Source organism: Dermacentor variabilis, chromosome 2, assembly GCF_050947875.1.
Source record: "Dermacentor variabilis isolate Ectoservices chromosome 2, ASM5094787v1, whole genome shotgun sequence".
Classification (NCBI taxonomy): Eukaryota; Metazoa; Arthropoda; class Arachnida; order Ixodida; family Ixodidae; genus Dermacentor; species Dermacentor variabilis.
In genome coordinates, this window is record NC_134569.1 from 75,218,136 (window position 1) to 75,242,541 (window position 24,406).

General features: G+C 41.8%; 1 protein-coding gene across 3 annotated transcripts in view; it reads right to left on the reverse strand.

Annotated features, from left to right (window-relative positions):
* The window catches only part of LOC142572106 (adenylate cyclase type 1-like), a 234,123-nt gene that overhangs the window by 32,073 nt on the left and 177,644 nt on the right, over window positions 1-24,406 (reverse strand). For 2 of the 3 annotated variants that reach the window (XM_075680970.1, XM_075680971.1), the window contains exons 3-13: window positions 18,893-19,042; window positions 17,776-17,894; window positions 16,347-16,458; window positions 16,091-16,218; window positions 13,921-14,079; window positions 11,769-11,913; window positions 10,225-10,407; window positions 8,930-8,970; window positions 8,149-8,293; window positions 5,947-6,044; window positions 1,207-1,291 (exon numbers count right to left, since the gene is read on the reverse strand). In XM_075680970.1, the coding sequence (XP_075537085.1) occupies window positions 1,207-1,291; window positions 5,947-6,044; window positions 8,149-8,293; window positions 8,930-8,970; window positions 10,225-10,407; window positions 11,769-11,913; window positions 13,921-14,079; window positions 16,091-16,218; window positions 16,347-16,458; window positions 17,776-17,894; window positions 18,893-19,042 (1,365 nt within the window). The remainder of the gene's footprint in view (window positions 1-1,206; window positions 1,292-5,946; window positions 6,045-8,148; window positions 8,294-8,929; window positions 8,971-10,224; window positions 10,408-11,768; window positions 11,914-13,920; window positions 14,080-16,090; window positions 16,219-16,346; window positions 16,459-17,775; window positions 17,895-18,892; window positions 19,043-24,406) is intronic. The other variant, XM_075680972.1, reaches the window with a different exon arrangement.

Here is a 24,406-nt window from a genome sequence, read left to right on the forward strand (position 1 = left end):
GACTTTTACCACAGCGACCAAAAATATGCAGATGTAACACAGTCTACGCTCGTTACAATGGACCCGCATACAATAGACTTTCGGATATAACAGACCATGGTTCAGTCTTAGTTTGTTCTACCTATTTTATTAATGCAACAAAGTTCGCTTTTAACGGACAGCGCTACAACGGACTATCGGCTACAGCGGACGAAATTAGCGGCAATTTTTGTCAGAATTGGGCATATAAAATGGACTTTTGCCATGTCGACACGGGTTGGCAACTGACTTGCGAGGGTCGGTTGACGATCGCAGCTCAATATCTTGTACGTGAGGGAGGGAGGAAAGTGGGGCAGAAGTGTGCCTGCTTTTTTTTACGCGCGAGGCACGGGGTTGGGTGGGGGGGGGGCAAGGTGGAAGAGGGGGGGGGGTTCTACTGCTGTGGCTGCTGTTAACAGCATGGCCGCGCAGGCACCATATCTTGAAAGCGATCTGCGATGTGAACAAAGTACATGCCCACGCGGGCCTCATCTTCAAAGTGATCTGTGATGTGTACAATGTGTGCCCAATGCCGGTAGCTTCGTATGTGCGTGCTTTCAATGTTTAGTTAGCGTTGAAGCGAGAGACGGCACGAAGGTCAATTCGCTCACTGCTGCTGCTGCGCTTATCTTGCTTAATTTTGCTATCGCAATCAACGCTACGCCTTTTGGGCGAAACTGCGACTTTTTTTTTTTTTTTACTTTGGACGTTCATCACTCACTCCTTGCAATAAAGTTGTTAGACATCGCGACGAAAGTTACGGAAGTGAGGCGTCTCGGAAATTACGGACGTCGGATTAAACAGACGTTTCTTTGTTGGATTATCAGGGCCCGTTGTAACGAGAGTTGACTGTATTTGCATACTAGAATACTTAAAGATATACTATTATACTACATACCGCATACTGCCTGACACAAACGTTGAGTCTATTCAAATATTATAGTACATTGTTACCTTCAATTCCCATCTGAAATGAAAGTTCACATAAAAAAAGCCTAACATTTCATTGCGTTTGCATGTGCTAAATATTTACACAAGTCTAAAATGCACCATTTGCTTCCCAACAGTAATGACATGACAATAAACAACAACACTCTAGACTGATGTTTCAGATTAGAGTATAATTAGAAAAGCTCGTTCAAAAGGAAGAAGAAGAAAAATTTAAAAGAGGAAAGCTGTTAAACCTACCCTGAGTTGTGCAGCCAGAACTAAGATGAGAAACAGGGAGACACACACAAATGCAGTCACCGACAGCACCACGAGAATCAAAGTCCTGAGAGACAAGGACAGGCACAAAAAAAATCACAGTCAGTTCGGAACTGGAATCATGAGCTTAACTCTTGAATGCACAACATAAACTGTGTGTCCTTAATTAGTTCACAAAAAATATTTTAAATTGAATAACACATGCCTAGTGTAAAATAGCGAAACTGTAACGGCTTGTCAAAAATAAAGTTTAATGTACCATTTATCACAGTCAATGTCACATATTATATATATATATATATATATATATATATATATATAAACACACACTGCATACATCTACGCCTTGTCTTTGCCTAGGCTTTCACCAAAGAAGGCGCCATAATTCAACAAACCTTATCAATATTAGCAATCTAAAGATGCTTCATTTTACTAACTCAAAGTGTGTGCTAGTACAAGGAAGAATGTTCGTGCCTGACCTTGACTTGTATTCCCAACAGACATGCATTTCATTAAAGATGAGCCTAAGATGTAGGAATGGATACTTTCTTTCAAATGAATGGCAGTTCTATAAGTAAAATTTAGGTCATGAGCTGAATTTCAGATGAATATGTTTTAGATTTTTAAGGCATATCCAATGACAGAAGATTCACAGAAACCTTTCAGCAAAAATCACGTGACACCCAAAATAGTAAGAGCATAACCGATGTTGTCTGCATCTTGCTGAGCTGTGAAAGGGGTTACATCGGCCAACGTGTTTCAATAAGTGTGTGCACGAGGGTCAAAAAATGTAAAAGATCAGTCGGAAGGGCACCTTGTCTTTCAATGCAAGCACTCCAACTGCGACGTGACAAGACCATGCTTTCAGAACAGGCAAGCAATGGGCTTGAATTTTAAGAGCTTACATACGCTATATTTTATCATCAATCAGAAGAAAACATTTTTAATGGCACGTCATCACTGTAACTGATGAAAAAGAAATCAATTATGTGTCTTTTTGTAGTTTCGTAAATTTGTGATGTCATGTAGAGTGACGTGATGCACATATATGTGATGTCAGAAGCAAGAGGCATGCTGTGTGCTCAAATACCACACTTCTATTTTAAAGCATGCACACTACGTCGTCTGCTTCTCTAGACATCAAGCACTTCATTGCATTCTTCAATTGTCACAGGTATATAGTGCACAAATGCGCTTTCTACTGAACGAAATTCACTTGTAATTCAGTGCCTGTCTTGTCTCTCTGCTTTCTTGCTGTCACTAAGTCGTTTATGTTGAATTCTTAGTATGAGATGAATCAACCAGCAAGCTCCAAGATTCTTCTGTTGCATCATAAAGTTAACTAATCATGCATATTTGCCTTTAATATTACCAAATGATTTGTTTAGAAGAAACAATAAGTGAAAGAGGCATTGTCAAAAGAAGGCATTGACTTCACAAATGCAATTTAAATGGCTATAAAGGGTGAGAGCACTTACTATCGATTCAAACATCCGTTCCCTAAAATTGAACAAGCCCACAGATGACATGAGCCAAGGATGATGAGACCTCCCACTTTCATTTACACCTTTGCTTTACCCTATCAGTTTAGATGTATGCTGATTGAATCATAGGCCTATGCCCACGAGAGAAAAAGTGGAAGAATTATTTTAAACAAGTGTCTCGGTATGCATATGTTGAATGAAGAAAGAAAGTATAGAAATAAAGCTTTGAAATAAAAAAAACTTAATTAATTTCAGTCCTCGCACAAATCACAAGTCTCACATCACCATTACCTACTTCTTGTCTTTTTCATTGGAATTAATTCTTCCTCACTTGTCTCTACCAAGACATGCTGAAATTGAGCTGAAATAAGTGCCATCCAATGTCACTGAAATAGAATATGTATTTCCAAAAACATAGTGCTGTGATGCAACCTGGCACATCCTTTCATATAGACGCTATTTAGGTAAACACACTCAACAGCAGGTACTTTATATGCACAGTAAGCTTTAGCTGACTTCATTAGCCAATCTGTAGGCAATCTTTCTTTAGTAAATATGTAGAGCTGCGAAGCATGTCCTTAAACGGTTTATTACAAGCCACCACAATGTGCTAGCATTAGTAACCATAAGCCCAGGGAAGGCAAGAGTGGCATTGAGGCAATAACTTACCACCAGAACAAATTCCAGCAGATGACCTATGCAACAGTGATAATGAAGTAAAGAAGTCATAACAACTTTTTCGAAACCATTTCCAGTTTCAGCTGTGAAACATGTGACTTTTTACAAGTGATGATACAAACTGATAAAAGGATGTTATGCCTTATGGTTGGCTCTTGTTGGCCTGTGACAGCATGATGTATGACTCATTACTTAGCAAAATAAGCAGAATTAAACAGCCACATGATTGCCTTCACAGAAATAATCCAAGTGAAGGGAAGACATAATTGTGCAAACCAAGACAATCACGTAGAGAGAAGAGCACAAGGGTAAGCACTTATTGGAAGGCTTCTATATGCAGTAGAGTTCTACTAATTTGAGTCTGGTTAATTTTTCAACTTGTTTGATCCTGGCTGAAGGTCCCGGCCGGTGCCCATGCATATCTATAGGCCCAAACTTTCGTAATTTCAATCCTAAAATTGGCCTTTGCTGAATAATTCAAACTTGAACAGTCAGCATGCATGCACCTGACCCCAACAGTGACCCCTTTAGTGGCAGCATTTGTCTTAGCAGAGCTTACGGGACACAGAATGTGTTGAACACAACTAAAGAAAAAATTGTCAGCCTGCCCTAGGAAGATTTTCAAGCAATAACCGTAGCTCGTAAGCGCAGAATGTCCGATTATGGTACTTACCTGATCCGAGCAAGAGCCTTCTTTTTTTTATAGGAAATTGGGCTGAAAATTGCCTACACTGTGCAATCGGACATGATAGCTAAATCGCCTTTGCGGCATTTGTATGGTTTAACTTATAACACATCCCAGATAACTATTTATGTTCCATAGATGTCCATAGAACATTGATGCTTTAGACATTGCACACATCCCATAGATATCTAGATTTATCCAAACAACATTAAAAATACATATAATGGATAATTAATGTCCCATCCAGATCACGTTTCTACAACGTTGTAAGGATATTGCAGCTGGACATATGTGAACTCTTAGAGATGTTCACGTAAGGCACGCAGAGGTCTATAGAACATTTATTGCATATTTTTCAGGACACACTAGCAAGCCATACTTGCAGGTGCCACAGCAGTTGTACTATCAAAAACAAATTCAGCACTATAATGTTCGCAGCAAACACTGTGTAGCAGAACATCCACTCAGCAAGATCAGCTGCATCGCGTGCACACATTAGTGCACATGCCTGCAGCAAGGAATCGCAGCCTACTCATTCTCCTAGACCTCCCGCGTGGCACATTGAGTATATTAAATTAACTAAAGTAATAAAATTAAATTGTGTGAGAAAATAGGCAGAGTAGATAAACAAACATGAGATACAGACATGACAGTTTCCAACTATATTTGAACAAATGAGAAAACCTGATTCTGTCATATGGAAACTGGGAAAAAAGGCCTATGGGGCAGAGCAACATCATGTGTGCTCCGAAAAATTTTTTTGTCGTATTGTTACAAAATATGTTAAGACATCATGTGATCAGCAATGCAACATGCCAGGCTAGCACATTTCGGCACAAAAATTCTCTGAAGATTTTCAAGGTGTCTAACCTCAGCTTATGGTTTCACCTTTAACTTCTGCAATATTCAGGTACCACAGTTAATGTGAATGACATTTCATGCACAATAAAGCTAGGGGAATTAGTGTTTTCAATGATCACGTCGCATAAAACTTTAACTACAAAACTTTAATCACACCCCCCAACCGATACAGCATCTTAAATCAATTTTCAAGAAAACCTCAAATGCAGCCACCCGGTTGACGTAGCGCATACAACTCTATGACATCAATATGTAATGTCCATAAAGAGTAATTCTAAAGTAGAATGAACATCTGTAAAGCATAGACTACTGGATATTCGCAAATTACATGTTAGTAGGACATCCTTAGATGTTATATCGAGACATGAACAAATGGATCATAACTAGATGTTGATAGGATATCAGTGGTTCAATGGGATATTAGACCCTTGCTCATTTTTCTTGCTTAGAAATCAGCTGCACAATAAATTTCTACTTTGTTTGGGAGCTTTAATGTCTCTTCTAAGTTATCTTTTTTTTTTCTTTGGGCACATAGAAAGTGGTCGTACATGTGATTCAGGGGCATGTTATAATTGGGGAAAATACTGCAAAATAAAATAAATTGGTGGTGTGCTTTGGTGTTTTTTCACATCTTGTTTACTTCGACACGTTGGACAATTAAATCACCTTTGTCAGTCCTGTCAGGGTTAAATTAATGAAAGTTGACTGTACGAAAAAGAGGGAATGGCTGTCCATTAGTGATAGGTGTGTTTCGATTTTCAGTTGCGAATCTCCGTTTTATCAGTGAGATTCCTTACCGTGGTGTATCTGCAACCTGAGTGCATGTGCTTACATGTGTATACATTCTTGGATTCAAGCGATGGATAAACTTGTTGTGAGTAGCTCTCACCCTTGAGTTCTTCTTTCTATGCGACCACATTATTCAATGCTATTACGTCTTCCCTGCAAGTTAATCAATTTAATAGCCTAGCAATGACTTCTGTTAATCCAAGACAGCTTTGCGAATGTTCCCACCTTGGTAGCACAGTGGCCTCTACTCCACTCAGCAAGAGAAGTACTCCTAGGATGCAAGCGAGGCTGTTGCCAAAGCCATGATCCTTCTCACGGTGGTACTACATGATAAAAAAGGGGGAAAAGAAATATTTGATTATGTTAAGCAGGATAGCAGAAGCCAGAATTACTGCACTAGCATCACAAGAGCAACACGGCTACTGCAAACACAAGGTCGCTACACTTAGCTGCCTGAAACTACATCGCAATTAGCTGATAGTAGTACAGCGGAACATGGCTCGCGTGACATTTCAAATATTGTGCAAGGAGGGGAAACACAAAAGCAACCATTAAAGGCACTGACAACTGACCACAATGTGTAATGAAATCGGAATGGGCATCGAATGTGAAAATGTTTACAGAATCATGCACAATTTCCTTAGTTGCACCGACTTTACATGTTAATCAGGAAATTGTGCTAAGAGACAAAAGTTGTCACAAGTTACCGTGTTAGGCAGCATATGCGCTAAAGTTTAAGAACAATTCAGGCATGGAAGTTGTCTGACGTGGAGAGAGCACAGATTAATCTGTCTTGCATAACTTAACAGAGTGGTAAGCCCGATTTCACTCACCTTACTATAGTATCTTGCCCATTACACTATCTGTTGGTATGTGTTGATATCTTTCACTTTAAAGGCACATATTTAGCTGCACATTTTCATACAAGGTGTAGTTTGCTGCCTTGTCAAGATACAGAGTTACAAATATAGCACGATGCCACACCTAATTGTCGTATTTGCTTTTGCAAGACAATGTGTAATCTCATGCGGTATTCATGTAGTCATGTGAACCTGTCATGTAATCAAGTGTGTTTCTTTTTTTATTTTATTATTATTATTTCTTTTTACACAATGGTTTGTTATGCTTTCTTTACTAGTATTTATGGCAATAGCTGCTGATTTAAGCCAGTACAAAATATACACCTGACTTCTGTACACTGTTCGGTTTATTTCTGTTGGCATGCTGTCTTTGTTATGCGCCTTGTATGCCAGTACGGGGGGTGCAGACCTCGTCAAGCCTGATAGATGGCTTATTGTCTGTACCCACCAAGTGTCTTTGATACTGAAATAAATTGATTGATTGATGAATTGATTGATTGATTGATTGATTGATTGATTGATTGATTGATTGATTGATTGATTGATTGATTGATTGTGAATTAAAAGTATGTTATTTCACTACGAATTTGTTTTAGCAGTAACCTACCATTAGAAGGAAAACAAGAGGGAGGACAACCAGATGAATATTCTGAAATATTAGCAATGCGTCCACATCTCAAGTTGCCAGCCATGTTTTCGGGCAGCAAGGTTTTGGATGTCCATTGTCAATGATACCAGACTTGCTCCTTTGACCCAGAGGTAGTCCTACTAGCCTTCAGTTAGACAGGCTAAATACCAACGCTTAATAATGGAATACTCAATATTGTACTTGCAAGGGATGTAGTACAACAAAGTGAGGAACGACTTTTGACAGTTCGAAGAATAAGAGAAAGTAACATTTTGCTTACGACACAAGTGATGTATAATGCTGTCATATATGTGGGCTTTATTAAGCGCAATGAGCAATACACTACCTCACTGGTGAAGTGTGGTCAGGTAATTTAGTGGGCAATTACAGTGGCTATTACTACGCTGAAACATAACAGGAGCCTGATGTGTTGCGCCAAAGGGCCAGATGCATGTATTCTGGGGCAGCCACATTTGTGCAGTGAGGCCATATGTATCTGCATCACTGTAATACGAGTAGATTGGGCTATTTGACTTTGATACGAAAGTCCCAGATCAACTTTGTTGCAGCTTTAGTTAGGCCAGTGCTATCACTTAATTCCCTCTAACTGCCCCGAGTTGTGCTCTCAATTTTCGTTCCGCTTCATTACCACACCTCTTACCACCAAAAGGCTGGCTTTCCCACAATGCTCAATGGCCCGATGGTTGAGCACACCATGAGAAATTAGAGGAGGAAAATAATCTCACTATTCGGAGCATATGGCTGCAAATATACCTAAAATGTAACGTGAGTTGCATTCATGGAGATAAGTTACTTTGTTTAACGAAAAGTGAGGTCAAGAAACTGCAACATACATTCTTATGAGAGTCGACTGGTTGTGCTAGCAATTAAAAGGAACATGCAGTGTTCAAAATTGAAGTGCAATACCACCAAGCCTACCTGTTCCTCCTTGGTCTTGTCCTTGAACCAGAGGGTGACCATGTTGACATGATTGGATTTCTCTCGGTCCACACTGCGGGCCTCGATGGCCTGGGCCAGGTACTTATTTATGCGATTGCTTGGTTGATGGTATACCACAGAATGCCTGCCAAAAAATGTAAAGTGGCGCCAGTCTCAGCATTAAACATGTGCTTTCCTGACCACCCTATAAATACTGTATAAATCTACAGAATGTCAAGTTAGGGCACTTGGTGCATATTTATGTACTGAAAGAAAACAGCATTTTTTCTACAAGATTTAAAGCAAAGTGGTCATGCACATTGCCTGCTTTATTATCTGTCGAAAAGTGCTGTTTCCACCATTGTGAACAACTCCTGATGATCAAAAGATTGATCCTTTATAATTTCATTCCATGCCTAAACATTAGAAACATTTTGTGGTCACTACATTTTGTCACAAGAAAGGAGCAAGAAAGGTGTCCAGTGGGACTTCTATTGATGAGACTTCTTATCATATGGTTAGCAAGAGGGGAGGGGATAAAAAAAGAAGTGATGAACATTAGGCCATCACAATAGCTGAAAAAAAACAAGAGAAAGTTATGTACTATTTTGACTAAATGAACACTGGCAAATCTATCGTTCTGTTCTCTAAAGTTTCTGCAGCTGCAGAGGTTGTGAGAAGAAAGCAGGCTGTTGAAAGCAGTTGTGAGAAGAAAGGAGGCACATTCATGCACTGATGATGTTTAAGAACAAGCATTTTTAAAAAATGACAAGAAGAGTACCTTTTCTTTAGTGGTTTATGAAGTTTGTCGGTCATCTTGAACTGGAAAGGATAGAATAAAAATCAGCACACACATCTTGCAAATTTGACAAGTACTTGCTTTTCCAAAGACTAATTAAGAGTGGAATGAAATTATATCACATGATATAACAAATGCAGTCGTGGTTGACCAATGGATAAGCAGTCTGGCAATAATGCTTTATGGAAGGCTTAGATCAACTACATATATGTCTATTTCTACACTGAGACTTCTTCATACTGTTAAACAAGAGAATTACATGTTCCTCGCAATTTACATTAGGCTGCTACGCACACAATGCAGTGTTATTTTTAAAACCTATAAAGAAGCTATCAATGATATCAAAATATATTTAAAGATACTATATTTAAGAACCTTCTTTTCATTTACATCATTCAAAGTGCTCACAATTGCTGGAACCTGATGTCGGCTTGTTCAAGTACAAAATGTTACTAGATTGAAATGCCACCACCCGCCGTTGGTCCATCACTGCTCTTCACAGTTAAAGGACAAACAAAGAACATCTGCTGCCACCTGATCACAACAGCTGTGCAAAGCATTCTGACGTCGTGTTAAACATTCAACCGGACTGAAAAATTGAAACAACAATCACTTTGGTGAAAGGCTGCTTCATAAGAAATATCTAGTGCTTTAAAGAACTCTGCACTCCGTTTCATGAATAGTGAGCACATGTTAACACAGTGATTGGAAGAATTATAGTTCAATAGACTTCACTTTCCGTTTGATGATTAAGATATCGCAAGTATACAAATTATGCATTCTTAAATGCTTAGCTTAGGTTAGCTTAGGTTTTCATATTTGAATGTGCTCTGAGGGTGTGTTAATGGAAGTCAGCTGTGCTAAAGTTACTTAGGGAAATCCTTGTGCAACTTACGATAGCTGCATATCACGGGCAACAAACGGCTGCCAGTATGACTTACTAACTTATTTCACATCGTTACTGGTTTGAAGCCCTCATTACAGCCCTCACTTGCAACTGAGGGTGTATAACATTCCTTTATGTTCAGTGAAATAGTTCAAATACTCATGTGAACAGTGTCGGTACCGAGCACAGCAAAGACACCTGTTCACTGCAAAGCCAATAAGACAAAAGATACAGAGAGAGAGAAACACAAAGAAACTTGTACATTTACGTATTTACTAGCTTGTGCATATTAAGCTGCTGGCTTCCCCACTGCATTTTTACTTGCATACGGACGACATTAACAAGGGCCTCTTTTTTAACCAGTAGAAAGCAGATTAGAGGTGCAGCTCACCTTTTTGCTTGGCTGCTTCTCAGCTGTACCACTGGGGCCAGGCATGGCCATGTTGGCGAAGGGCACATCAATGCTGTACTTGATAGAGTGCAACAGCTGCACCACGACATTGGAGACATTCTTGAATGACAGCTTCCGACCAGCCATGCGTCGGACGTGCAGCTGGTTAAACAGCATCGTCTGCTTTTAGGGAAAAGACAATTGTAAATAAAGCAAGGTGTTGTATCCCGGAAATAAGGGGGGGAGGGGGCAAAGGACCTTATGCGCAAGCAAACATACAAGCAAATGGAAAGCGCAAGATATTTTTTTAAGGCTATATTTAAGGCTATATTTTTTTAAGGCAGCTTCCAAGAGTAAAGCAAATGTATCCCAAGACAAGGAGGCTGCCAAAAGCTTTCTAAAACGATATCTATCAGATTAATGGTCTGCCACCTGAAACATACACACACAAAAAAAAGAAAGGTGCAAGCATTTTATATGCCCTTAAAAAATCAAGAACTCTGGGCTATGAAAGAATCATCATTGTTTGTCACACTACTGCATGTTAGAAACATGCACCCAATTTTTTAATAGTATATTTCCGGTGAGGAGGGCTCTTTTAGGCTTATTTTCATTGTTGCTGCATCAATCAAAGTAGAATTTGCTAAATTATCAATGAGAATTACACAGCTTTCCAGTGATAACTATGTATGCCAGCCTTGATACTACATAAGTATTAGACAACAACCACAAATTATGTATGCTAACAGCATGGAAAATAACCAAAGATCAATAATGAATAATGAATGAGAAACAACAGGGGAGGTATAAAAATAGTGCAAGTGAGAAGAACAAAGAAAGGAAAAGGGATTACTATAACAAATATAACCTGGCGCAATCTTGAGAGAACATGCCACATAATGTAATGCCTAAATAGAGAGGGAGGCCCACTGTCCTTTAATATGTTGGAGGGATGTGAATGCGGCTGGAAAGGTCAAACACATGTGATATGTGTGTCCAGAGAAACAACAACCTACTGGCTTTTTTCAATTCCTTCAAACCTTGGCAGCTCAGTAAAGCGCCCTTGCCCCATTCCCTTCCCCACACACTATGTGATAGCACATTTGCAATACTGAAAGACAGGAGACGCGGTCATGATCTGCGGTACAGCCTGAGGCTGCCACAATTATATCAACTATTAAACAACTGATATCCGATTTTGATACAGTCTATTGCTTTCATTTAGGCATAAGAAACAATAAGCTTTTGGGGCTCTCTTATCACAGGATATAGAGCTATCCATTACTCATGGATAAATTGACAATTCAAATGAACACAAAACCAAAAAGATTAGGAAATAAAAATTCCACAACAATATATCAAACGGTAGTAAATACTGGAATGTGAAGAATTAATAAAAAAAACGAAGAAAACCAATCAACAAGGTTCCCGCAGGGCTCAAGCACAAGATCAGACATGTCCAGCTAGGGGCAGATGTTGTGATGAAATATCCGGCAGTGCTATGCATCATGTCGTGAGAGAAGCATTGCATAAATTGCGCCTACCTTTCTCCTGTGTGCAGGTGGTCGAATGAAGAATGTGTTGACATTGTGTTCACGCAAGTAGCTGTTGCGCTCCTGCCCTCTGCCTGGTTCCAACTGGTACTCGCCGTGCAGACACTCTACAGTTGCCTCTGTCACATGTACACGCCTGGCAGGGAGACAGGGCAATGCCACACAGATTAGTATGTCTTGTTATATCAAGACTTGTCACTACGAGTGGTTAGGACAATGAAATCATTTCATCTTATGGCACATGCTTGTGTAATCTGAAAAGCCCAGCTCTGCGATAGGCAATCTTTATTTCAACTAAAAGAGTGCCGACTTGGAATGACACGATCAAACCTGTCTGCTGTGCCACGAGTCACGAAACCTCAACTAACCAACCACGAAGGAAACAAGCAGTCCTCATATTCAGACAGCAATGCAATATTGCCACCTGTCATGTGCTCTTATTTAATGCATGCAGCACCTACGTCGAATGCAGCCTCTACATGCGAGGTACAAACAATAAGAACCACGAAAAAAAAATTGTGGCAGGTATTGCCACACAACATCCACACACAGTGCTTACATCAAATAGACAGAGAGAAGACAAAGAACATTAATGACCATCGAAGAACATCAAAGAACACCAAATAGAAGCACAGAACAATCTGGTCAGTATAATTATTTAGCACATTCAGTCACAAATTGCAAATGACTGTTTGGAAAAATTGAGCACCTACAAAATTTCATGCAACAAGTCAGGGTGAACATGTCTAAAAACAACAATGCAGCTATACATAATGAGGCAGTTCTTGCAATATCCTCATAGATATGCACAATGACTGCATCAGAACTGTATTGCTGATCTTGGCAATTTCCTAATATAATAGATGAAGAAGAACAGAAAGCTTTATTGAAATAAAGTAGCATTTCACTGGATAGGAGAAGCACTTGGTGCATATTGTGCATATGGTTGAAGAAGCACCTGGTGCATATAGTCCAATCACACATATTGTTAATGGATGTATTCACTAGCACAATGCATGCTTCTACCTTAAAGCCTTGTGTTTCTGCATATATACTTCATGCTCAAACGTGGAATGCAACTGGCCTTTATCTGGCGCCAGTAATATACCACTGTGTTTTTTTTTTATTATTATTTTACTGTTGCCACTATGAGACACAAGATGAAACAGATTACGTCGGAATGTGAAGATACCATGGCTGCACAACAATAACAGTATATGAAACACCCCGCAGGTTATAGAGAATGTGAGCAGCCCGACAACATCGCATAGACAGCTGGCATCAACATCATCAATTAATTTCATCTGGTGGTATACAATGTCAGAGTAAAATGCTTAAACATGGTTGTATTATGCTGATGTCAACCACCAATAGGCATAAGCATGCATGCAACAGATACAGCCAATCTGAGCATTCCTGACATCGTTAACAGGATAGCGTTAAGGGTTTCATGTCGCAAAAAATCCAGTGTCGGCTTCAGACATTGTTTCGGCAAAAAGATTTTTGAACCACCCATACCCAGGCCCTCCATGTGGGGCAAGGAACTTGAACTAATTGTATTTCTCAAGCTAAAATACATTAAAAAAATCACAAAGTACGACTTACACACAACCTAAAGACATGACAGCTCTCGGATTGTAATTTGAACATACGAGAAAACGTAATTCTGTTACGCGAAAACTCAAACAAACCCCTTTTCCAGTGTTTCTACAATTTGTAGACTGCCGACGGCGTCAACCATTTGCGCGCTGGCGTGTGAATATCTCGGAGTGCATGTAGCGGCGCACCTGCTTCCTTGAAACACATACAGATGGTACTCACCTCCGTCCCATCATGGCCCACGCAAGAGGCCGCGTTGCTACCAGAAAGCCCGCCTTTGTGCGTAGCATTCACCACGAGCGTTTCCCAGTAAACATTATGGTTACATACGCTGCAGTTGCCGGGAAGCAGTCGGGGATCTGTAAATGCTATCGCGTTCCAATCTTAAAGCAGAAGCTTAAGCATCCTCTAAATCTTTTTGGTTGTGACTGTGAGTAGAGCAACTGCTTCAGTCTATTGCTGCTTTGTTGCTGTGAAAAAATAGTATTTTGAAACATGACAACATAGTGATCCACTTTCTTTCTCAGTACCATGCAATACATACCCTGGGATGCCACCAGCCTCCATTGCATTCGCCAAAGTTACGTCGTTGGACCAGACGTCGTACTGCCATTTGCGCAGGCCTAGCACTCCGCACAGCACCCGGCCCGTGTGAATGCCCACCCGCATGTTGAGCTGCACCTCAGTGGCCTCCACGACTGACCTGTAATGTGTAAAGCATGAAAGTTGAAGGGGCTTTGACAACTCTTGTTGCAGGCAGGAACATGAATACAGTTAAATCTCTATTTAACAAAGTCAAGGGAGCCTTAGAACTGTTTTCTAAAATTGACAACTTTGTTGAATCAAAAACACTTGAAACATCCGTGCAAATAACATTACATTAATTCAACAGCAAAAAGAAAAGTAGTTTCTGCCTGCATACACACTTATCGCACACAATGAATCTGCTGAGCATGTCTTCTGTTCTTTCATGAGAGAAGAAAACCCTTCTTAACAGGTCAATGACATTCACCGCTTGAACTGAAACCTGGCATACCCATGCATTATCTATATTTCACCTCAAAACTTCATTATAGTATTCGGTGAAGTGTTAAATTTCCTTTGTTCCTTTGAGGTTTTCAATGCGTCAGGCTCTATGAATATGTGTTGAGGAACCAAAAGTGCTTCATTTTGTTAAATTGTTATAAAGGTTTTGTTAAATTTAGGTTTGGCTGTACAGCACTTTTAAAGTGTCAAATAGCTGCAGGTTGCATGAACTAGGTTTCAGCTTATAGAGTTTCCCTGATCACATGGAGTCTTGCCAGTCTCACTGTCTAGCCAATCCTGCGAAGTTTTGCTGCTTTCACTAGCCATCGGGCAGCACAGCAAAAGCCTTCAAATCCTAATTCTCTGGCTTATTAGTTTCAGCATACAGTTCTAAAAAAAATGCGCAGCTTGTATCAAAGAAAAATAACTCCAACAGATCAGAGTTTGCACAAGGCTATGATTAACTTTTCGCCGCTCACAGGCAGGAGTAACAAGCTTCTCTAAGGAGTGGAGATTTGTGCAACTTTCAGCAGTTGCGCATTTCAACATCTGCAAATATCACTCAAACCTTTTTTTCACAATGTTGCACTTTCATAACTGTCTTGTGCACAATTGTGTGGCACGGCAAGGGCTGTAGAGCACTTCTTTGGCAATGTCCTTGCAAGCCACGCGGTGATGGTGTCACGAGAAGCTGGTAAACGTGCATTGGTCATTCTTTCCTCCATCGCTCAGTGGTTCTCCGCATTCAATGCAAGATAAGCCTAGCCTTCTGTTCTACTTCTTTCAGAGAGTGCTCTTCTCACCTTCTCTACTCTTTTTCATTGTTTAAAGCGTTCAACAGAATGACTGTGGCATGTATGTGGTTGCCAGTGGTATTATGATAGCCTGACCCCTGCTTTTCATGATGTGTAAAGGAGTCCAGCTGTGCTTCATCTGGCATGTGTTCTAAATTTTTCACAATATAAGCTGGCACAATTCCTGATCTGTGGGGTGTTGGAGAAACAGAAGCTTCATACTGTGATTACAGAGTTTGTAGCTATCTAGTAAAACAAGAAGAGCCACACAAACATTGTGTGTCAGTAATTCGGACACTGACCTTTGTCAGTGAAACTTAAAAGAAATTCCATAACAATGTACGTATCGTTTATTCTCAGTTTTAAGCAAAACCACACAACTTGAATATTCAGGTATGTTACAGAGGCCATGAAAAATGAAGTGCCTGTGCAAACACTTTGCAAGTTATTGCTCCAGAAACTGGGTAAACTAAACTTTGATGTTATCTTTGTGTAGTCTCAGTATATGCCATTTGCTCATTCTTCTTCAAGAAACCAAAAGAGTATAACTGCTTCTGCGGTAACTGCTGATCTAGAATTTCATGTAACTCCTCTCAACGACATAGAATCTGAAAAAAAGTAACTGAAGACTGGAACTGAATACTGAAAAAACAAAGAGCTAAAGCGACAGTTTCTACTTGAAGATGTGCTTCAGGTATACGAATATACCTTAAACAAGAATTAACAGTAACTCCTCCGTCAAGTGATGCCCAATCGCAGTTTGAAAAATGTTGGGTGGTCCATTACTTTTGCATGCAACAGTATGCGATTCTGGTTTCATAATGTCTTTGCACACAAAAAAATAACTTGTGCAGATTTCTAAATTTTTTAATAAAGAAATCAAGTGATGCTCACGCTATAGCGTCAATCATGTCTAGCCCCATCTCAACAGTGCAGTGAGCATGGTCTGAACGAGGCTCGGGCAGGCCGCTCACACAGTAGTAGCAGTCACCCAAGATTTTAATGCGCAGACAGTGGTTGTCCTGAAAATGAAGTGCAAAAAAACACTTTAACAAAAGCAGACTTGGAAAACTGGATGATTTCTCATCCTTTCAATGGCACACACAAATTTACAATAATACAAGAACACCTGTAAGACAGGTTAACTCACATTGGCCAGCTGGTCAAAGCGACCAAACAGCTCATTCAGGAGCCTAACCAACTCCTGGGCGCTACACTGAGAGGCCAGCACTGTGAAGCCAACAATGTCGGCGAACAGGATACTGCAAAAACAACAAGTAAACATCCGGTGAGCCGAAAAGTGTAAGAGAAAAGTTTAACTAACCGCACACAACAAAAAAAAATTCAAGCTACCTCAGGTATTCTTTCCAGGTCAAGAAAATATTCCGGGCTCAAGTAACCAACATGTGAAATTCTTACAAGGACAATATGTAAACACCAGTCAATCTGAAACTTTTCCGAATGGACACAAAGAACATCTGCATGGTGTTCTACATATCTCTAAAGACATTCTGTTAAATGTAAGCAATTATTCTCAAGAATGGGCCTGTCTAAGTACAACATCAGACATGCTTTATACATGCACTGAAAATGCAAAAAGTTTCAATACAGCTTAATTCACATGAGGTACACAAAATGTTACCTTAGTGATTAAACGTTGCTTGTGCATCAGGCACACATTGATGTTCAGCTGACAAAACCCTTATGCTGTAACATCAAGGAACTTATTCGGAAGAGATGTATTCACATTCGGCCTCGAAGAAAAGTAGTCTTATCAACAAGCATGTCTGTCATGTGTTACATTCAAGCACATCATTGCTTCGTACATGTGAAAATACTGTTCTAATATTTCACTTAGCCAGTGATATACCCAAACCTTATGCTTGTGCACACTTATTCATATGCTTGCACAGACCTACCAACCTTAGAATTTAAAAAAACATGACAGTGGAAGTCAAAGAATACTAAAATTTGGTGAAATATACTAAAAATTATTTGATTATTCTATATGTTTACTGTTTATTGAGATTTCACAGACTTTGTTCTGTGGGGATGCTGTGAATAGCCACTCTGCTCTATACAATTGCAACAACAATGATCCATGTCACAGACAAGCAGAAATAGTTATAAATTTTATTAATGAAATATTCCCGTACAAGTGTCAAAGATATGGTTGCCATTATACATTGGTTATATCAGTTAATGTCATAATGTCATTGCTGCGTGGATATGTCTGTATAATCAGTGGGTCCAAAAAGTGGGCCATAAATAATCACTCAATGAGTATATTTGTCGTTTATTGAAATTTGGCTTGCTCTAAATTATATGCAAATGAAATAAATCGTAATATACTTGTGTTAATACAACAATCTGGCATTTTATGATAAAATCATGAACATTGGCAGGTATGTGTTCAACACATGATTGAATCAAGAGGAATTTGTCCTTTAACTTCCTTTTTCTTTATGGCACTGAAATTTTTATCATTTCCTACTGCTTCCTTAGCTTGTTCCTTCATTCCTCTGAACACAACTTTGAGCACTGGTGGCATGAAAAGAACAGAAGCATCAAACACGCACCTGACATTTTCATGTTTTTGTATGTAGATCTTGTGAAACTGGCCAGCTCGAGGAGCTATGATGTCTTCTTTCATCTCCATGGCAACATGTTGTGGCAACACACTCAGTAGTAGTCGTTCCTGTGAAAAAACACAAAGGCCATCAACCACTTGTGCCAGTCTAATTAAGTTGCTGAAAGCATGCATACACTACAAAATCAAACTCTGATCAGACAGTTTCTGAATGAAAATTGCTTTTAATATTACTCTCCCTCAATGGTGCTTGTACAGAAAATCATGCAATAATTATCTCGATTTAATGAAGTAATTCTGTTCTGCTGTTTCTATCTACAGAAGTTTCACTGTACCGTCAATGCAGTTTATGACTGCCTCCAGGAGGTCAGATGAGGTTCCAAAGAACAAAGCGCTTGCTGTGCAATTTGTGGCCCTCACCCTGTGTGCACCCATATTCAATATGCTTCCTCTATGCTAGAGGGGACACTCTTAAATATGCAAGTGGAACAGGTGCAAGTCTCTACAAGCTGATAGTAACAGCTGAATATGTAGTCATGCCTAAAGGCACTGACAAGAACGTTATGTGCCAAGGCACCCTTTACCACTTTGGGTAGCGTGCAGTGCCAATGATGCTAGTAAATGTGGTGGTACCCACATACCAACCACAACATCTTCATTTCACTAGAATTTTTTATTGTGTCTTATGCTTTTGATTTCTTTGATCATCAATTCTCCCTTCTCAAGCCTGCCATTTCAATATTGAATCACAATTCTCAGTTCACCTAAACTTACTGGAGATGTGTCATGCTTGCTTTCATAGATTTTCTGTCACAATTGCACCTTCTATAACTTTGCCTTTCTTTTTCTTTTTAGACACAACTTCGGCTCGTCACCAAAACAACACATTCAGTCGCGAAGCGAATGTGAATAAGTTGACTAGTTTGTGTGCACCTTTTTATACTAATTGCTACAGAATTTTCTCAATCAGTAGCAAACTAGCTCCGGTTTTAGCATATGCATGCAGAGCATCACCAGCAAAGCTCACTTGCTTGCATGAATGCACACACACACAATTGTGAAGATGAGAATCTTAAGTATACTGTTATTGGTGGCTTGAAGCTTACAAGTTTCTCATTCTCATCCTCCATGTGCAGGCGGGCATTGATGCAGTTCCGTGTGTCCAGAAAAGCCTTCCGTTGAGCGTGCTCCATGATGGAATGCACAAACACCCCCACCAGGTGTCCGCACACAAACACCAGCACATTGGCAGCAACCTGCAGGTACAAACAACGAAAAAAAAGGAAGAAATGCGAAACATTTAGCATTTGGCAAATGCAGCTCAATGCAATTCATTGTTTAAGACCAAAATTAAGTAATACTGCCTTTTAACAAACACTGTTTACATAGTTCTTTGTCACAACATAATAAGATCAAAACACTATAGGAGACCACAAGTTCAAGTAAAAGACTGCACTCTATCTCAGGCTGATATACTTACAGCAGGGCATTTTGGAAGTGGTTTTTACACTCTAAAAGAAGCTTACACCCTTCGGGGCCTATCTTACGCACAAACAATAATTGTCATCTGTCTCGCTTGAGTTTCCTTTCTGGAAAACTCTGCGCTCTCGCTACTTTCCTGTCAAGAATGCTATGTCACACTGATAATGCACATGCTGCTTATGACCTGGAAGTATCAACTGCACAACACTAAAGAAAGGAAAGACACATGCAATAACAGATTGCGATTGTTGTTTAGGGACCAAATCAACCCCAAAAGGTGCAAACTTTTCTTAGAGTGCAAGTTCACACACTGTGACACTTTACACCCCTAAGGGTATAATGCTACACAGAATGCACTTAATAAGCTTTTATTTTGGCAATTCTACCCACAGGGTAAAACTATGGCTAAAACACCTATGCAGTACCATTAAGTTCTCCAAGAATGTGTGACAGGCATATTTTTACAGGTTATTATGCATTGTAAGGGGTGTAGGGTGTTTTATCTATTTTGTTAATGCAACAACAGAGATATCAGCCATGACAAAAAAAGATGTATTCCAGTCTCTGTATTCAGATGATGTTGAATTAAAAATTACATGTTGCTCACTGGCAAACGAAAGTGCGCATAATAAATTTTGCCAATGCTTGCAGCTGACTGCATATCTAGACAAAGCGCACAGGGGCTCGCTGATCCAACTGGTGCTGTCCACAATGTACAACAATAAATTTGGACAGGTGCCATGGCACCTCGTGAAACTGTAACTTGTGACGCTTGCGACCTACCTGCTGTTTTTCTTTTTTCATGTGTTGTTCATTGAATGCTATTATTATCACTGTGTTATAAACTGGAGATTGATAGCAGTGATAATCATGATTAATTAATGTCTGCACCAAAATGCTAATTTGCTTGCAAATAATTCTTGCTGTTGAGTTCTTTTGCATAGTAAATTATAAATCAGAGAATGCGTGGTACAAATATAGAGTTTATTTACAGAAAAGGCAGAGAGGTAGGCAATATTAGCAGTATATTATTTTATAAAGGTAACGACCTTGCTGTTTATCAGGATTTTACTCCCGCTCAAATGGTGTAATTTCGCACTTACACCCACGAAAATCTCACCAAAAGTGCAATGTGTAATTCCATCTTCAATAAGGTGCTTTTCCACACAAAGTACCCATCTCGATGGGTGTAGTAAGGGTGTGAATTATAGATGAAAACATCCTTATGGATTTAATTTTATTTATAGTGCAGAAGCTGCCGATGATGGCGGGTAAACACGACACAGGGAACCGTCGCTGTTAATACAGCGACTGGAAGCAGAGCAGCTGGTACAAAACTACAAGCAACCTCGCTTGTACAAAGTGGAGCTCTGATGCACACTCGGGTCTATTCTGAAGGCTCGCAGAGTCTAATCGTTTTACCAAACACTAAATTCGTAATAGACGGCGTCACGCTTACGTGGTCTTGTTCAGCAAACAGGAGAAAATAGCACATTGCAGTGAACTGCAATACTGTGCCGGGAGTGAAATGGCTGCACAGAAGTTAATTCTTGTATATCTATAGATTCAAGTGCGGTCCTCCCGTCTTCTGTAAGCCCCTTTACAACTTGATCGGTAAACACGGAACAGTTTCCTATAGACATGAGCGCGGAAACCGATGAGCACGCACTCCCAGGAGATATCCGCAATTTACCAGGTCGTGCAACGACAAAACCGCAATCGCAGAGTCGTCGACGTCGAGAAATAACGCCGACAACGTCGGCGCCACGCCCTTGGCAGATAATGGCTTCAAGTGAGCCGCGCGTCCATCGGAAACTGCACATTCGCGCGAGACAAGGCAGGATGCGTCGACCCGCGCCCATCCAGCAGAATTCCCGGACAAAGAGGTCTTTGAACGGGCGGAGATTGGCCTATCGCGAAGTCCCTTGCGAGCTGGTTGCGCGGACTCTTTTTTTTTTTTTTTTTTGAGAGCTGCAGACTCGCGCAGGCATAAAAGCCCTAAAGCTCATCACGAAAGCTTGTGAAGAGAGTTCGGCGGGCTACGGCGAAGCGCGGCCCAGATGCCGTCGTCTCAAGAGGAAGGGTGCGATGGCAGCCAGGCACCCCCCATCGCGAACGATGGCGAACGCGCGCGCGCGCTCAGACAGACGATACGCGCACTCCGTCAGTCGGAGCGCCAGCGCTCTCTGCAGAGAACGAGTGCTGCAGCCTTCCAGCGCATCGCGCGAAAAAAAAAACAAAGAAAGAAAACACGGCGATGTTCATCGGCTTCTCTTTCGTAGCAGCAGCGCCGACAACACAAGCGCGCTTTTATGCGCTGCGGTCGACGGATGGGCAAGGCGCCGCGACAATTCGATCGCGTGCGCGTGCGGACCGACCGGAGGCATGCCAGCCTCTAAGAAGCGAAGCACGCCGAGGCACCGAGCCCCGCATGTGGCGGCGAGGGCACACAGTGCGTTTTTTTAATAACCATGCATGTTCGCCGCAAGGTCTTCAAGCAGAAGACGAAACTATACATTAGCAATGATTTAAAATGCTGAATCCTCGGGCAACGTTAGTTCTTGTTGAATGCGTTTCGCAGCATTTCGTAACACCTTAGACTCAAAACAGCACTGAACGATTAGATCCGTTAAGAGGCTTCGCACGGCAAACGGGGTAGTCATTCTTGCTCCTTCACAAATCCTATGATACCGTTGAATTCGTAAGGGGGTTTAGCAGGTTACGCGTTTCATATCTGATGCAAGGACGCCTACAAAACAGCGCATTAGGGCGAAATGTGCCGACAGACCATAGCAACGTTTTCATGCGTGCGCATAAATTTACAGATTAGCACTTCTGCACGCGCGGTTCAAAACAAACGAAGCACGACATGTCAAACGCTCCGTTTTAATACAGGCGGCACATCTATAGGGTCCACGCAGAAGGGCAAAGCGAGGCCACACATTCGAATTTCATGAATGCCTGCTGCCGCTATCACGACGTAGTACCATCGCGCTAGCACTGGCTCGCGGTGAATGCGTTTCTCTCTCGTTCCATGTGTAACATTGGCAAAAATCGATCGGAGCGAAGAGCGAGAAGCACGGCGAAGTTGAAGCCATTATGGCTAGGCCCGCAGCCATTAAAGTTTGTGTCTGCACGAGCTCTTCCGGCCCTGCGCGCTTGCGAAACGCAACAAACGTCGCCTGGTCGCTTAAAAAAATAAAAAAAAATAAGCGTTCGCCAAAGTTGGCTTCTCCGCAGCAAGGGACCTAGCGAGGAGAAGCCCGCCTCTGTTTTTCTCGTTTCGCAGTCGCAGCTGATGGCCGCTATACTGGAATCATTTAAAGTGCGCATGTTATGTTACACGAATAAATAGATGCGCATCAGCCGGGAGCGAACAAGCGCGCTGTCGACTGCGAGAGTGCTGCTCAAACTGATCGCACCAATCGAGCACCTGGACTGCCTGAAGTTGGAAAAAGGATCCGAGGCCTCACGAAGCAGCGCGCATCAGGCGTGCTGTGCCGCACGTGTTCTGAACGCTAATGATGACCACAGCTTTCAGTGGCGGTGCTGTCGGTTGACAAATAAGGATACCGTGAACGCGTACGCATCGGGGCGAGCATGGCAGCTGGAGCGAACACATGCAAGCTGGCGCGAAGGGGATTTGAAAGCACATCGAAAGCAATCGCAAGGTTGACAGGGATAGGCCAAGGGCAGGTGGAGGCAAGTACTGTCAAGTGGATAAAAAAGGAGTGCCGTGCCAGGGTGCACTAAGTTTCGAAACGTCGCTGTAGGCTATCGCCTGTCCGTTCTATCGCATGACAGGAGAAGCTGCAGATTTCTTGTGTGGTCAAGAGGTGCCGGTGTCAAAGGGAAGTAGATCCTAAGTTCCCAAACTTGCAAGACGAATGGAGGATACCTTTAAGCCGCTTTTGCCGGCTTTGCGTGTTACCTTGTGCCTTCCGTCGTACTTCCTTAATGGTGCAGGACACGCCGACGCGCAGAACCCCGTTGCCCCTGCGGCCGAGGAAACGTAATGATTCTTCGCGCCGCTGATGTCTTATCATTAGCCCCGCCCAACCGCACAATTGTTTACGACAACGCTGAATAATGAACTTCGGTGACGATCGCGCGCAACAAGATGGAACGATTTCTCAAGGGACCATTGCCCAATCGTAGAAGCTCAAACACTGATGTTCGCCAGCGTCCATGTGCACACACACAGACACACACACACACTGTTAAGAACGGCCCGATGACGTGCAAGTTTTGCCTGCCAGTTGCGCCAACGGGCGTCCTCTTTTCCTGAAGCGCCGCCGCAAACCAGTAGCCACGGCGTCACCTCGTCGCCATTGAAACTAAACGGCCTCGCCGTTGTGACTGAATGAGTTCGACGAAGCAGGCTTTGTGCGCAACACGACAACGCCGCCCTGTTCTGCTGTGAGTGGGGGAGTTGCCGCGGGAACGTCGACGAAGGCCCCTTCCCACGCGCGACCAATACGCAGGACAATGGCGACCCGGGCGCGGCTACCCGGGTCAGCTCCGAGTTCTACGAAGCCCCTCTGACGTTGGCTCCGGACCGTGCACCTGTGTGTGTGTGTGTGTGTGTGTGTGTGTGTGTGTGTGTGTGTGTGTGTGTGTGTGTGTGTGTGTGTGTGTGTGTGTGTGTGTGTGTGTGTGTGTGTGTGTGTGTGTGTGTGTGTGCGTTTGTGTGTGTGCGTGTGTGTGTGTAAGCTCTCGCGCAAAGAGGCGGCTCGTCTACGGTGCCTGGTCGAACGTTTCCCTCACCTTGGGATCGAGGGAAGACCGAGTATTTTAAACCGCTGTTGGTGCGGCTGCTCAGTGCACTTTTTCTCGCAGTCATGCTAGACTGATGAACTGCAACATCCTGGTGTAGATACTGTAAATAAACCCATATTCCTCGTGCTCGATGAGAAGCAGTCCTTCCCTTCAACAACGTCCTCAGCGTGGATAAGTTGGACGACGGCATGGGGCAGCTACCATCTAAGTCATGCCCGACTCCAATCTTGACAACTGGTTGCGAGCAGAGGGATTGACCTCCCAATCCTTACAATGGCCACATGACGCAACGCGGTTGCTCATCGTCCTATGGTGAAACGAGCGGTGTATACGCTCTATTTATTTATTTATTTATTTAT